Source organism: Sciurus vulgaris (genome assembly GCF_902686455.1).
Source record: "Sciurus vulgaris genome assembly, chromosome: X".
In the NCBI taxonomy this organism is placed as follows: domain Eukaryota; kingdom Metazoa; phylum Chordata; class Mammalia; order Rodentia; family Sciuridae; genus Sciurus; species Sciurus vulgaris.
Window position 1 is genome coordinate 98,469,586 of NC_136471.1, and position 13,308 is coordinate 98,482,893.

The window sequence follows — 13,308 nt, forward strand, 5'->3', positions numbered from 1 at the left end:
TCCCAGCAATATCACCAAATATCTCAGATGATCAATCCCCAGTTCACCTTACTTGATCTATGAGCACTCTTTGATATACACTTTGATCATGACCTCCTCCTTGAAAGACTTTATTTGGCTCCAGAGAATCACTACATTTTCCTGGATCTCCTACTACCTCACAGGTCAATCCTCTTCTGTTTTTCTTTGCTAGTTCTTAAATTTCCTGGCATATTAGAATAGAATGCCCAAGGTCCAATACTGAGTTCTCAATCTGTTCTTACTCCATGGTGATACCCTAAGTCTCCTCTATTCGTCCTAGTTTGTCTAACTAGCTGAGGCTTTCCTTTTTCACACCCCAAACTACCAGCTAATCCTGTAGGGTCCGCATTCCTAATAAACCCAAGTGTTGACCACTATCTACTGCTACAGAAATGAATGTTTTGCTTATAATACCTCTGGAAACTAACAATGGGTTTGGGGGACTACAAGATCTATTTTCTTCTTCCTTTGTAAATTTGCCAGAACCTGTGTCTGGGGAAATTTTGCAGGAAAACATATACATGTATACTGAATCACAATATAGTAACAAAACTATAGTAGTACAAAAATCCTTATAAAACAGTTCCCCCAATTTTTACTTTTCTCCTCTAAAAATGTACAAAACCAAATAAAGATAACCTATTATGTGGGAGGACAAAAAAGAAGCTGGTCTACTACCTGAGTGGAGTTAGATAGTTGGTTTTTCCACGGCTCCTCTGCGCTGCTGGTCAGGTTTGTGCGGTTATGAGGTAGAGTGAGTGCGTTTCGCTGCAGGTAAGGCACGTTTCCATTACTTCCACTTCCTGTTATGTGATTATTGCCTATCAAAATAGTGTCTGTACTTCCCAGCGTTCTTGATGTGCTACAGGGAACATGGCCTGCAGAAAAGGGTCCATTGGCCAAAGGCTGCCCAGGGCAGGCAGGACGAACTCCAGGCTGAGAGACGACGCTAGGCATTCTGGTTAGAGCAAGCTGTGGCTGCTGGCCAGAGACTGAGTTTGTAGGCAGTGATGAGTCAGCTGTTGGCCCATTAAGAATTCCAGTAGATCGTACCTGTGCAACTCCTGTTTGTCTTATCTGTCAAAACAAATGAAAAGTAGTAAATGCTGTGTATGTGGTCCATGGGGGACAGAATCCAAATGTGAAGATGAATAATCAGGCAATCTCTGATTTGACCCCAACATTTTGCTAGGTTGAAAAATACCAACTCTAAAAATAAGAAATTATATTTGTTCATTTATAAGAAGCAGAAATGTTTCACTTTAAAGAAACATCCCATTAGTAATGACAAAAGAAAGCAGTTGAAAATTATGAAAACCTCTGCAATTTAGCATATTTCACTGCATAATCATCTCCACTGTATTAACATATATTCACAAGTATTCCATGAGACCTAATCTCGCACCAAGAACAGTTCAGTAATAAATGTTTTTTTAAGTAATACTAGCACAACTTTAAAAAAAAAAAAAAGACTTCACATAATGGTCACTCCCCCCCACATTTTTACAAAAAGAAAATGGGGAGGAGGGAATTCATGATGATTATGCCATGAAATATGATCTAGATCTTTTTCCCAACACAAAATAGGGGACCTCAAAATTTTGTTCTATAACAAGTATGCCAGATCTTCCAAACTAAATGATTCCTATAAAAACCACATCTCAGTTTAGGATAGCTTATTAGGTGCTAAATAATATAAGCCCTTAGGATACATGTAAAATGACATGTAAATAAATAATAAAACATGAAGTATTCAAAATTAAATTTATTGCTGATTTTTTTCTAAAGTAAAAAAGCTATTACCAGTATTTTAAGAAGCAAATATCACTAAATTCTATAAAATACTGGTAGAAAGTAAAATTGGGTATGAACATGCTCTAAAATGATATCATAGTCAATAAAAATATTCAAAATGCTAACAAATTTTAGGGAAAAAATGCTATACACACTTGGGGTTGTTGCATTAAGACAAACTGACTTTCCAACTGTTCCAGCATCAGTTTCTGTGCTGGATTTAAGTTATTTCTATTTGCGCGAAGCTGTTCCAAGTGCTAGAAGAAGAAAAAAGGAGAATATAGTCAAAGACATATCTAAGAAACAAGCTAAGTATTCTAAACAACCTTTCTCTGAAATAACTGGATAAACTCAGAGCCACTATCTGGGCAGACACTGATTTCTGACCAACAATCATCAAACCCAAGATAAAGTCCTTTGAAAAGCTTGAAAAACCTAAGAACTAAGAATCCATGTGAACAAAGTTTACTATAATGTGATCTTTCAGTGAAATGGACATGAAATTTTATTCATTAACAATATTTTTCAGGACATGTACAGAAAGCTCCTAAAGCTCAAAAATACATTAGGATAATGATGCTTCTTTTGAAGCAGCACTGTTTGGAATAGGAAAAGATTGAAGACAAGCTGAATGTGCAAAGTTAGTTATTTGCTTAAACAACTGTGGCATCTATATAAAGAAATACAATGCAACCACAGAACAAGGAAGCACTTTACATACTGGCATGAGAAGTCTATAAAATACATTGTTAAATAGCATACCCTAGACCTCCTTTATCTGCTTGGGATATCTTCTTAGATCCCATTGAAGCCTAAAACCAAAGATTACCAAATCTGGAATGTAATGCTTTTTCTATCTTAAATAAGCTACACGTTGTGGCTATGACTTATCCAGTGTGAGGTACAAGGGTAAAATGAACAGAGTTTCTTTTTCTCCTTCACAATTTCATGGGCAAGAAATTTATTTTACCATAGATCTTAGCAACCTCAACATAGATCTTTTTTCCCTTTATTCAATAAAGAACTTTCTCATCTTTTGACTTAAAGGAAGCACTATGTGGCTTCCTCTTGTCATATCCGAATTGTCAACATCTCATGTTTTCGGGCTATCATCAAGTAAAATAAGGGTTATTTGAATGCAAGCACTACAATATCACAAAATCACAAGTTTTTTTTTTTTTTTTTTTTCTTTGTACTAGGGATTAAACCTATAAGCACTTAACCACTGAGCCACATCCCCAGCTCTTCTTGATAAAGGGTCTCACTAAGTTGCTGAGGCTGGCTTTGATCTTGCAATCCTCCTGCCTCAGCTTCCCAAGCTGCTGGGATCACAGACATTTACCACAGCGCCCAGTTGTTTGATAAATGAGATGGCCACTAAATAACTAAGGTCCAGCAGTACATACAGTGTGAATATGCAGGACAAAGGGATGATTCATATTTTTGGTGGGACTGAGTGGAATTCCATCATGCCACTCAGAACAATGCAACTTAAAATTTATCAACTGTTTATTTCTGGAATTTCCTATTTAATGTTTTTGAACCACAGTTGACTGTTGGCAACTAAAACAGCAGAAAGTAGAACTACAGATAAGGGGTAACAACTTGTATATAGTATATTTTCTCACTTTTATTAAACAAGGCCAACAGTATATGAAGGGGGGTAAGCCTATCCACTTGTACATGTACAACATATTTCTGGAAAGACAGAAAAGAAACTAGTAACACCAGCCATCTGCTAGGAGGGAAAGTGAGTAGGTAAGGGCAGGAGTTGGAAGAAGGTTTTACCATATATATTTTCTGTATTCACAGTTTATACATTTTGAACCATGTGAATTTATTACCTGTTTACAAAAGAAAGGGAGAGGGAGAGGGAGAGGAGAAAAAAAGAAAAGAAAAGAAAAGGAAAAGAAAAGAAAAGGTGAAAAACAAGAGCGAATTATCTCCATTTTCCTGGTAAATGTGAGTTCTTTTTACTTACGTACATATTAATTGAGTTAACTACTATTCAACTTTAAGAATACTTAAAAAACTTAAAGCTTACTACCTCTATTCCATTTTAATAGAAAAAACAATCTGTCAAAAGTATGTTTTTACATACCTGTAATTTCTGTGGTGTCAAACACCAGGAATGAGCTTGTGGCTGTACTGGAGGATGTGACACAGCATGGCCACCACTCCAATTATCAGAAGTATTCTGAGGGAAATTGATAAAAACAAAAACAAAAACAAAAACAAAAGCAAAAAAAAATTAAAGAATATTTGGTTAAATCCACAGAGTTAACAATAATGATTAATGGAGGCCAAATGACTATGAATTGGAATATTTACATATAAAATATGTTAGAACATTACATTCTATAAAAGTAATTTTTCATGCATATTAAACTTATAAATAATAAATTTAAAAAATTGATTCTTTAATAAGCCACCCCAAAAGACCCACCCCTAAACTATGGCCCAAGTGGCTAGCCTAAATACTATACTGTCCACTAGATTCAACATTAAATTTATTTCAATGTCAGTAAAAAGTGATGATGAAAAGTGTGCTGAGATCTTAACGGCAAGGAGATGAATAAAATGATTTGATGAATGCAAATTTATTCCTACTTCTATATTTAATATGATTCTAAGAGTTTGGGACGGAAAAACTCAAAATCTTTCACTCTTTGATGTCCACAGATTTAAAGTAAAGGACAGGAGTTGTTAAAACTGCACAATTTCAGAGCAGTTGGAGCTTCTCTTTTGACTGGGATTTTCTATTTCTCTAAAACATATACCTTTGTTGGACTAGATGTTCTTTTCCTCTTGGCAGGACTGGACAGGTCATCTACTTGGCTAGAAGGAATCATGTGTAGTGGCAAGGATTGCTGTGAAATTGGTGTTTGACTGAGGCCTAATACAGGTTCAGTATTTGGATGATGAGGTTTACATGCCTAAGAATCACAGAAGGAAGACAAAAATAGGGTTCTATATGTTCTTAATTCATTCCTTCAAATTACAAAACTTTACAAGCTGCATACTTTTCAAAGCTATGTGGACATCGCTGATTGCAATTATTGAAAATCAAAAGCAAATGAATCATCAATGGAGGAATGTGTACCTTCCTTTGAAAAACTTGCTTTAAAAATTACATAAACCATTGCAGCATTATTTTAAGAAATCTTCAAAATCATGAAAATGCACAAAGGTTCTAAGTTGGCACCCCAAAATCTTCCCAGATCAGAGGGAGTTTTATTTTGGTCTAGATTCCCTTTGCAATTAAATTAAAAGGCTTTTCATTAATAAAAGCTTCCTGGGCTTAGTAAAATAAGCTTGACCACTACAGATCGAAAAGAACCCTTAAAGCTGGGCACCTGCAGAACATAACCCAACTTCTCACCTGCTGTGCTGTGTTCATGGCACCCTGCCTGGAGGTAAGCTCTGCGGGGATTGGTAGGCTCCACGCCTCCTCAATACTAGGAAGTAATTTAGTTTTATTCTGTAGACTACCTTGTGGAAGGTTACACAACTGAGCCTAGGAAAAATTATGTAAAAAGCAAATTTAACACAAGCCTACTTGAGTAAGAGCAAGTCCACTAAATCTTCCTAAATGGTATAGCTAATTGATTTTTTAAAGAAAATAGTTTCTAAATTTGGGGCTTTAGAAAGATACTAAGTATAAAGAGGGTAACCGGAATATAAACCTTTGTGATAATCAAAACAAAGCTGAGCTCTGTTTTCAGAGTTCTCATAGCTGTCTTCTCATGAAACTCCAAGCAAGAGTGAAAGACAGTGTTTGTGTTCTTTTCTTTAAAATGCTATGACAACTTAAAAATGTAGACAGTACATAGAAAAAAATTATGTAAATTAATATGCATCAACAGCGTAAATGTGCAAAAGAGCATCTTTTAAAATACTGCATATCTTACTTAAAATGAAAAGTAAAATAATATTACAAGCTATGGTATGTTTACAAAATATGGAAACAGATTATAGACATCAAAACACAACTAGACAAACTTTCCAGCCACCCTCCTCCTGCCTGAGTGTCCTGGGGAAATACATGGCTTTAAAAGACTGCTATTTAAAAATTTTACCTGTAAATACTTAATTCGTGCTGCAAGTGCAGAGGTATTACTACAACTTTTGCTTCTAGTTGCATTTAAGTAGCATTTAATGGCATCCTGAGGCTGGTTGCAGGATTCATAGAGAGTGCCCAGATCCATCCAGGCTGCAGCATGGCCATGGTCCAATTGTACAGCACAAATATAGGCCTGTAAAGCATCCATAGGCTGATTTTGCTGTTGATATAGCACACTAGGAAGAGAAATTAAGAACAAATAAGTTAACTAAGAGGAACTATTTAGTTTTACAACATGATTTAAACTATGAAAGTACATTACATATGAGCCGGGAGCAGTGGCGCACGCCTGTAATCCCAGTGGCTCGGGGAGGCTGAGGCAGGACGACCATGAGTTCAAAGCTAGCCTCGCCAACTTATCGAGGCGCTAAGCAACTCAGTGAGACCCTGTCTCTGAATAAAATACAAAATAGGCTGGGGATGTGGCTCAGTGGTTGAATGCCCCTGAGTTCAATCCCCACTACCAACAAAAAAAAAAAAAAAGTACATTATATATGATGCAATTTTCTTTGCAATCAACTAAATTACCATTAATTTCATACAAAGTCTTACCCTATTGAACACCATGTATCTGCACTTGCTTCTGATTTATCAATAGACTGCCTGTAAGATATAAAGGCATCCTGAACTTTCCCAATACTTGAATAGCACCTGAGAGGGGAGGGGGAAATCAAGAAAATTTCATTAGTACTGAAATTAATTAATTTGCTGAAAGGATGAACTATTTATCAAAGCAAATTTTTAAAAAGCCTAATAAGTTTAATCTATGCATAGGTGTGTATGTATATGTGTGTATATACATGGGAATTATAATGTACATTATAATAAGCACTTCGGTAAAGTATAATCTGTCTCATAAGTGTTAAAGCATGCTGCACTAATGAACTCTCTTAAAGTAAGTGTTGGCCATATCACTTCAATATTATAATATCAAGAGCTGAGCATGCCCCCTTTCCACTCCACTTACGTATCTACATCTCTACCTTTCCATACAGTCAGTTAAAAACAGACCGAAACACTGAATATTGGTAAGACTTGAATCAGATTTCTATTCTTTCTCATTAACATGGAAGTCAATAATTCTTTAATTCATTTACAAAAACGTATCAGTCCATCTCAATCTAAATATCAGAAATAACAAAATAAAAAGTACAATATTTGATGACTAATGAAGAAAAGTAAGGTAAGATTGAAGTTTCAAGGACCTGCCATTTTCTTAATACAGATGTATCAGATGGACACATAGATAGCAGCTGAATTTATAAATACAGAAATTGTCTTCTTAGTGCTTGGCACTAAAGAAAAAAAGAAAGGAAAAACCCCAGTCTCTGTCTTCAAGAAGTTTATAATGTAGCTGAGGATTAAATATAAATGTTGTGATGCCATATGAAATGGCTAGCACAGACAATCTAGGAAAAGACTACTATTCACTGAAGAATTTAGAAAAGACAAAAATAGGGGAGGTGGGGGAGGGAAGAGTAAGAATAAGGGATGTGACTATGTGTAGGTGCATATTGTTTAATCAGTGATTCCAATTACCAGTTAACTAATACGGCAAGTTTGCCAAGTAGACAACATGGAAAAACAATAACACCTACAAAACACATATATAAAGTTTTTATAATAAGCTATTGTGTGTGCTGTGCAAAACAGAAAAAATTTAAAACCTTTGCTTGCCCGAACAATGTATTTTTATCTTAAATTATTCTTTGAATCTTTACTAATTTGTGTCATCTAAAAGTCTGGGAGTCACTAATTTAGGCAGAGAAGAAGAGAGAAGGTATTTTGAATAAGTATGAGGAAAGCCAAATGTACTTATAAGAAAACACAGACACAAAACAATAAATACCATCTTAAGAATACCCTGAAGTTTGTTTTCCTAACCAGGGAAAAGGCATAATGGAAGCATTTTACATGAATATTAATTCTGCAAACAATGTATAAGACAGACTACAGGGAAAATAAATTATGCACAGTTAAAAAAAAAAAAAAAAAAAAAAACAAAAAGGATGGTCTCACTCACTTTTTTATTTTTGGACTGGGAATTGAACCCAGGGATGCTTAACCCACTGAGCAACATCCCTCCCACTTTTTTTTTTTTTTTTTTTTTTGGAGACAGAGCCTTGCTAAGTTGCAGAGGCTGCCCTTGAACCTGCCTCAGCCTCTCAACACTCACCGGTTTTGGAACAGGTCAAAATTGAAGTGAAAGTAATTGAAGTGTTGAGAACAAAAGATGGCAAAAACAAGAAAGCAGAAGACTCCACAACTGACTGATTAGATGTGCATAGGGGTGGGGGCTATAACTTAGCTTTAAAACCTGATTAAACAGGAAAGAAATAGGGCTGGAGATATAGTTAGTGGTAGAGAGCTTGTGTGGCATGTGTGAGGCCCTGGATTCCATTTCTGGCACCGTAAGAAAAGGGGGGGGAAATGTGATGGTTTTTGCCGAAAGGAAAAGGATGAGAAACTGGATAGGTAAAGAATGTGATGAATATGATTTGATATATACTGATTATAATACAGTGAAGACATTAAAATGGGAAATGTTTGGTAAACAATAGATGTGGTTCTGGAATGTTAAGATAGTTTATAAATATACAATCTAGATTTAGAATTTATCTATATGGAAGAGAGGCTGTAAGAGTACAGGACACCTATGACAGAGAAGCCTAAGGAATCACCACGATGTGCACTGGACAATGGAAGAAATACCAGTAACCAAAACAGGAAAAAAGTTTCAGACAGCATCTACGAACCACTTTATAAAGGGAGAATTCATGAGAAAAGGTCAGCAAAAATGACATACAGGGACAGATATTAGAGGGAAAGGGAACGCTTTAAAAAGTATAGAAAACGTGCTCCTTTTGTTGCTATTGTTAAATCAAAGCCAAATAAATCTCTAGATTTACAGATGAATTTGCCTAACTACGGGAGAAATAAGCAGTACTTCGCCAAACTAGTGTTTTCACATTCTGGTCCTACAAAGTCAAAGTAGGAAATCAACGTGCCCAAACAGAAATGTCCCAATTCAACTGCCAACCACTTTTCCTTAACTAGCCTCCTCTGAGACAGCCTATGTAATTAAAAATGCCCTGGGTGAACCTAGGATCTAGTCCCTGTTGTGATACCTGTGCAACCCTGGACAAAACATTTTACTTCTCTGAATCTACTTTCTACTTCTATAAAATGACAATATTTATAGGGTGAACTAAAGTGACTTCCCTCATCCCTCCCAATGCTAACATTCTATACTTTTGTGATTAACAAGGTCAATAACAAGGGTCAGTACAGCAGAATACCACATTACAACTTCACACAGGGTATATGATGAGCGTATTCAATCTTCAACATAGACCTAAATGAAGAGGTAAAATAATAAAAAAGTCTCATAGATATTAGTCATCAAACCCCCAAGATTCTGACACTTGAAATCTTCATTTGGAACTTTAAAATACCTTCTAAAATACAATTTATGTATAAAATTTTCTCACATTAGAAGGCAGTGAAAGAGGGTAAGCAGACATAAAAGTAAATCTAAACCAGAACGAGAATTATTACAGGTGAAAAATAATGAATGTCTAAAATGATTATCTTGAACTCCAAAATAAGTTAAATTGTGAAAAGTACCCTTTATTTGAGAAGTCAGGAAAAGTGTATTGTACACTTGGAAAAGTTTTTCAGAAGATTAAATTAAAGGCATCTCAATGGTTTAGAATGTAAAATCAGTTAACTGTAAAAACTTCTGTGGAATACTGCTCGCTGAAGCTGAAAATTATAAGATTACTAAAAGGAATTTTAAATACGGCTCATTATATGTGTTTATGAATCCAAAATTTAAATTTAAGAACTCTTACTAAGAAAATATTCACACTGTTTTGTATTAAACTACTAATCTTAGGACAAAAGGAAAACACTTTCTAGCATACATTCCTTTTAATCTATATTAAAAGCAATTTTCCTATATAAACCCTAAAACTATAAGCAAACTAGGAACCCCCTACTTCCTACTACCAGATCTCCTTTATAGTCATTACTTCATGAAACCTCACATTTTGTTACACTAATAGTAGTAATGGTGCTAGTGTACAAATGGAATTTAGTTAGCTCATTTATTCCATTATTGAATAATCATTCTGTCACGCAAAAAGACAAAAAGATAACAAGACCCAGTTTCTGCTTTCACAGAAGAGAAACATAGTTTAGACATTTGAGCTTTATTTAGGAGCAACCCAAATTAGACTATTTTATAAGCATGAAGAGGGATGAGAAAAATCTGCCAAAAATAGGTAGCTTTAAGTCAACTATTATTGTACATTAATGAGCAACCAAGTATTTTTAATAGTTGACTTACTTAACACAATATTTAATTAATATTTAATATATTTACTATTTCCTTCTTTAAAGAAACAGCATCAGTGTCTCTCACATAACCATACTTGCTAAATTTCAAAGGAAAAATAATGCCATATAAATAATTAAAGTTTAATGTGACTATAGAGCAAATTTATTCATAATATTCTTATGTAAAAAGAGAATGGAACAATAATTAAAATGAAAAAAAATAGGATATTTTCAAAAGAAATCACATAATTGAAACCTCTGAAGTAGTAAGGTACCTAACAGATCGCCTAATCTAAGATTCCTCCACATTACTGACATTTGGAGCCAGGTAATTCTTTGTTGTAGAGACCTATCCTATACATTGTATGATGTTTAGCAGCATGCCTAACCTGTACCTACTACGTACCAGCAGTACTCCCCAACAGTCCCCAATTGAGAATCACTCTTACTAACAGGTTAAAATAAACTGAAGCCTCAAGAGGTTTAACTGCATCATCCTCAACTCCACAAACTGTAGCTGAGCCAGTACTTGAATCTAAGTCTTCTGGACAATACACTGATTTTTCTGCCATATTATAAAAGCTAAAACTGATTAGAAACCAACATATAATCTGATGATGATCAAAAATATAATCTATCAGATTAACATAAAGTACATTTCAGATAATCCCTAAGGATAATTCAGACACTCAATGTTTGAAAAGCATGAAGAAAGCTTCCAGACTCAGAAAACGATTTTCACTATGTGTCACTTTTCTGCTTTCCAACATATCTAATAATAATGTATCCACTTTTTTCTAACATAAGATTTCAAGTAGTTGTGATTTGAGATCTGCTATTAATCAAATTACGTTTGCTGGGCAGGGTGGCCCAGACCTGTAATCCCAGATGCTCCGGAGGCTAAGGCAGGAGGATTGCATGTTCAAAGCCAGACTTGGCAACAGCGAGCCCTAAGCAACTCAATGAGACCCTGTCTCTAAATAAAATACAAATTAGGGCTGGAGACATGGCTCAGTGGTCAAGTGCCCCTGAGTTCAATCCCTGGTAACCAACCACTCCCCCAAAAAATATGTTCATTCTAAGATATACATTATCAAAACTACATTAATAAGGCTCTACTAGCTACCAGTAGTCATTAGGCAGATGAGAAATTCACTTTTACTAAGACATAAAGAAAAAAATACTAGAAATCAGAAGAAAAGCATTGAAACAATTTACTGAAAAAAAATTAATATCTGGCACGACTTTAACAGCTGGCAATAATTCAGATTAAAAGAAAATCCAACAGCAAAACTAAGAAATGTCATGTTAGACCAGATTATGCTTAAGGAAACCACCATATTTATTAAAAGCTTTCTTTTAACTCCCATTGTAATATTTATTATAATGTATTTAAAAGAGAAAACACATTATTCAGGATACAAATATAAACTAAAATTTTAGACTGTAAATGAAATGAACAAAAGCAAAACATAAAATGTCTAAGTCGTCTTACCTTCCAAGGAAATACCAGGACTGGCCAGAATTTGGATCTGCTTCCAAGGACTTTTGGAGATACTGAATAGCATAGCTTTCCTTCGTGGCTTTGTCTCCCAGGAGATCCACAGTGTGATGCATCCAACCTATAGTAAATGATTTTTAAAAATTTACATACATGACTTGGGTATTTTATTTTTAAGATTAGTAAGCAGAAAACAAATAAAAATACTCTTTTCAATCAACTTACTAATTCAGTTTGGCGTATACACTACCACATTTTAGAATTGGCTATTCTGGCAATAAGAACGTTTGTTTCCCACATTAACTTAATATCAAAGCTACAAAGAGCTTTCATTCAAGAAAAATTAAAACATTTTTTAAGAGATTATAAAGCATAGATACTAAAATACTGTATTGCTTTTTCACGGTAAGTTTCAAGTACAAGTATGATTTGAGATCTATTAATCAAATGTCCATTCTAAGGTATATACAACTAAGTTAAAATAATAAGATTCTACTGGCTATCAGTAGTCATTTTTAATATTTCTATTTTTAAAAAATCTAAGTTATAAAACAAAGGATATAAAACTGGTCTTATTTTACTATTCCATGTAAAAATTAATGTATATTTTAAGAATTGTCAAGACACTGTATTAACCCTAATGTTAACCCAAGTACCAAATTCAAGGCTGTATAATCATAGTTCAGATTAAATGTTCACACACAACTCTACCTCACTGGCATTGGCTAAATATATCCACACCCTCTATAAAATCTATAAAGCAGTTGACAATTTAAAACACCCAGAGCTGGAAGAAAAGTATATTCTAATGGTACAAATACCACAAATGTTTGTTTAATAAATAAATTTTTCTAAGAATTCGATGACTAGGTAATCAATTAAAAGACTGTATTATAAAATAATATATTCTTCTTTTTGAGGGGTGTGGGGGATTTACTGGGGATCAAACCAAGGGTCTCATGCATGCTAGGCAAGCACTGTACCACTGAGCTACATCTGCAGCCTGAAATAGTACACTCTAAATCTTTAAAATACACAGAAATAATCTGGCTAAATTTGCCAGTGGATCATTCAAATGTATAAAATTAATTCTGTTCATTGTATATAGTGCATAGTATACCTAATAAATGAGGAGGACCCCTTTGTTCCTGACATTTACTCTAATTGCTATGAACCAAAAAATATTTTAAGGGGATTCTGTTACTATGTTTTATATAAGTCTAAGTCAAGCACACATTAAGTCATCTGTTCTTCCCATCTCTTTCCCACTAGTAATAGTAAGAACAGGATTTAGAGAAATGGGCTTTAAAGGAGCTGCTCCAACAGCAGTGACAATCAAGTTGGAAGAATTGATGTAGGCTACATTTGAGCCAATTAGGGGCAAATATTTTTCTATTCAAAACAATGACAAGTTTACTTTTACATTCTGAACTTCAATAAGATCAGGAGATTTATAATTCAGACAGTTGAAACCAAAATTATTTCAACCTATTTCTTAAATTTAAAAGGTAAATGCATTTTGGCTGAC

General features: G+C 34.5%; 1 protein-coding gene across 11 annotated transcripts in view; it reads right to left on the reverse strand.

Annotated features, from left to right (window-relative positions):
* KDM6A (lysine demethylase 6A) overlaps nucleotides 1–13,308 on the reverse strand; it is a 206,236-nt gene that overhangs the window by 38,757 nt on the left and 154,171 nt on the right. For 3 of the 11 annotated variants that reach the window (XM_079123471.1, XM_079123476.1, XM_079123477.1), the window contains 8 exons: nucleotides 11,775–11,901; nucleotides 6,491–6,589; nucleotides 5,895–6,114; nucleotides 5,198–5,332; nucleotides 4,596–4,751; nucleotides 3,917–4,012; nucleotides 1,971–2,072; nucleotides 700–1,098 (listed from right to left, as the gene is read on the reverse strand). In XM_079123471.1, coding sequence (XP_078979597.1) covers nucleotides 700–1,098; nucleotides 1,971–2,072; nucleotides 3,917–4,012; nucleotides 4,596–4,751; nucleotides 5,198–5,332; nucleotides 5,895–6,114; nucleotides 6,491–6,589; nucleotides 11,775–11,901 — 1,334 coding nt within the window. The remainder of the gene's footprint in view (nucleotides 1–699; nucleotides 1,099–1,970; nucleotides 2,073–3,916; nucleotides 4,013–4,595; nucleotides 4,752–5,197; nucleotides 5,333–5,894; nucleotides 6,115–6,490; nucleotides 6,590–11,774; nucleotides 11,902–13,308) is intronic. The other 8 variants (XM_079123472.1, XM_079123478.1, XM_079123473.1 and 5 more) reach the window with 6 other exon arrangements.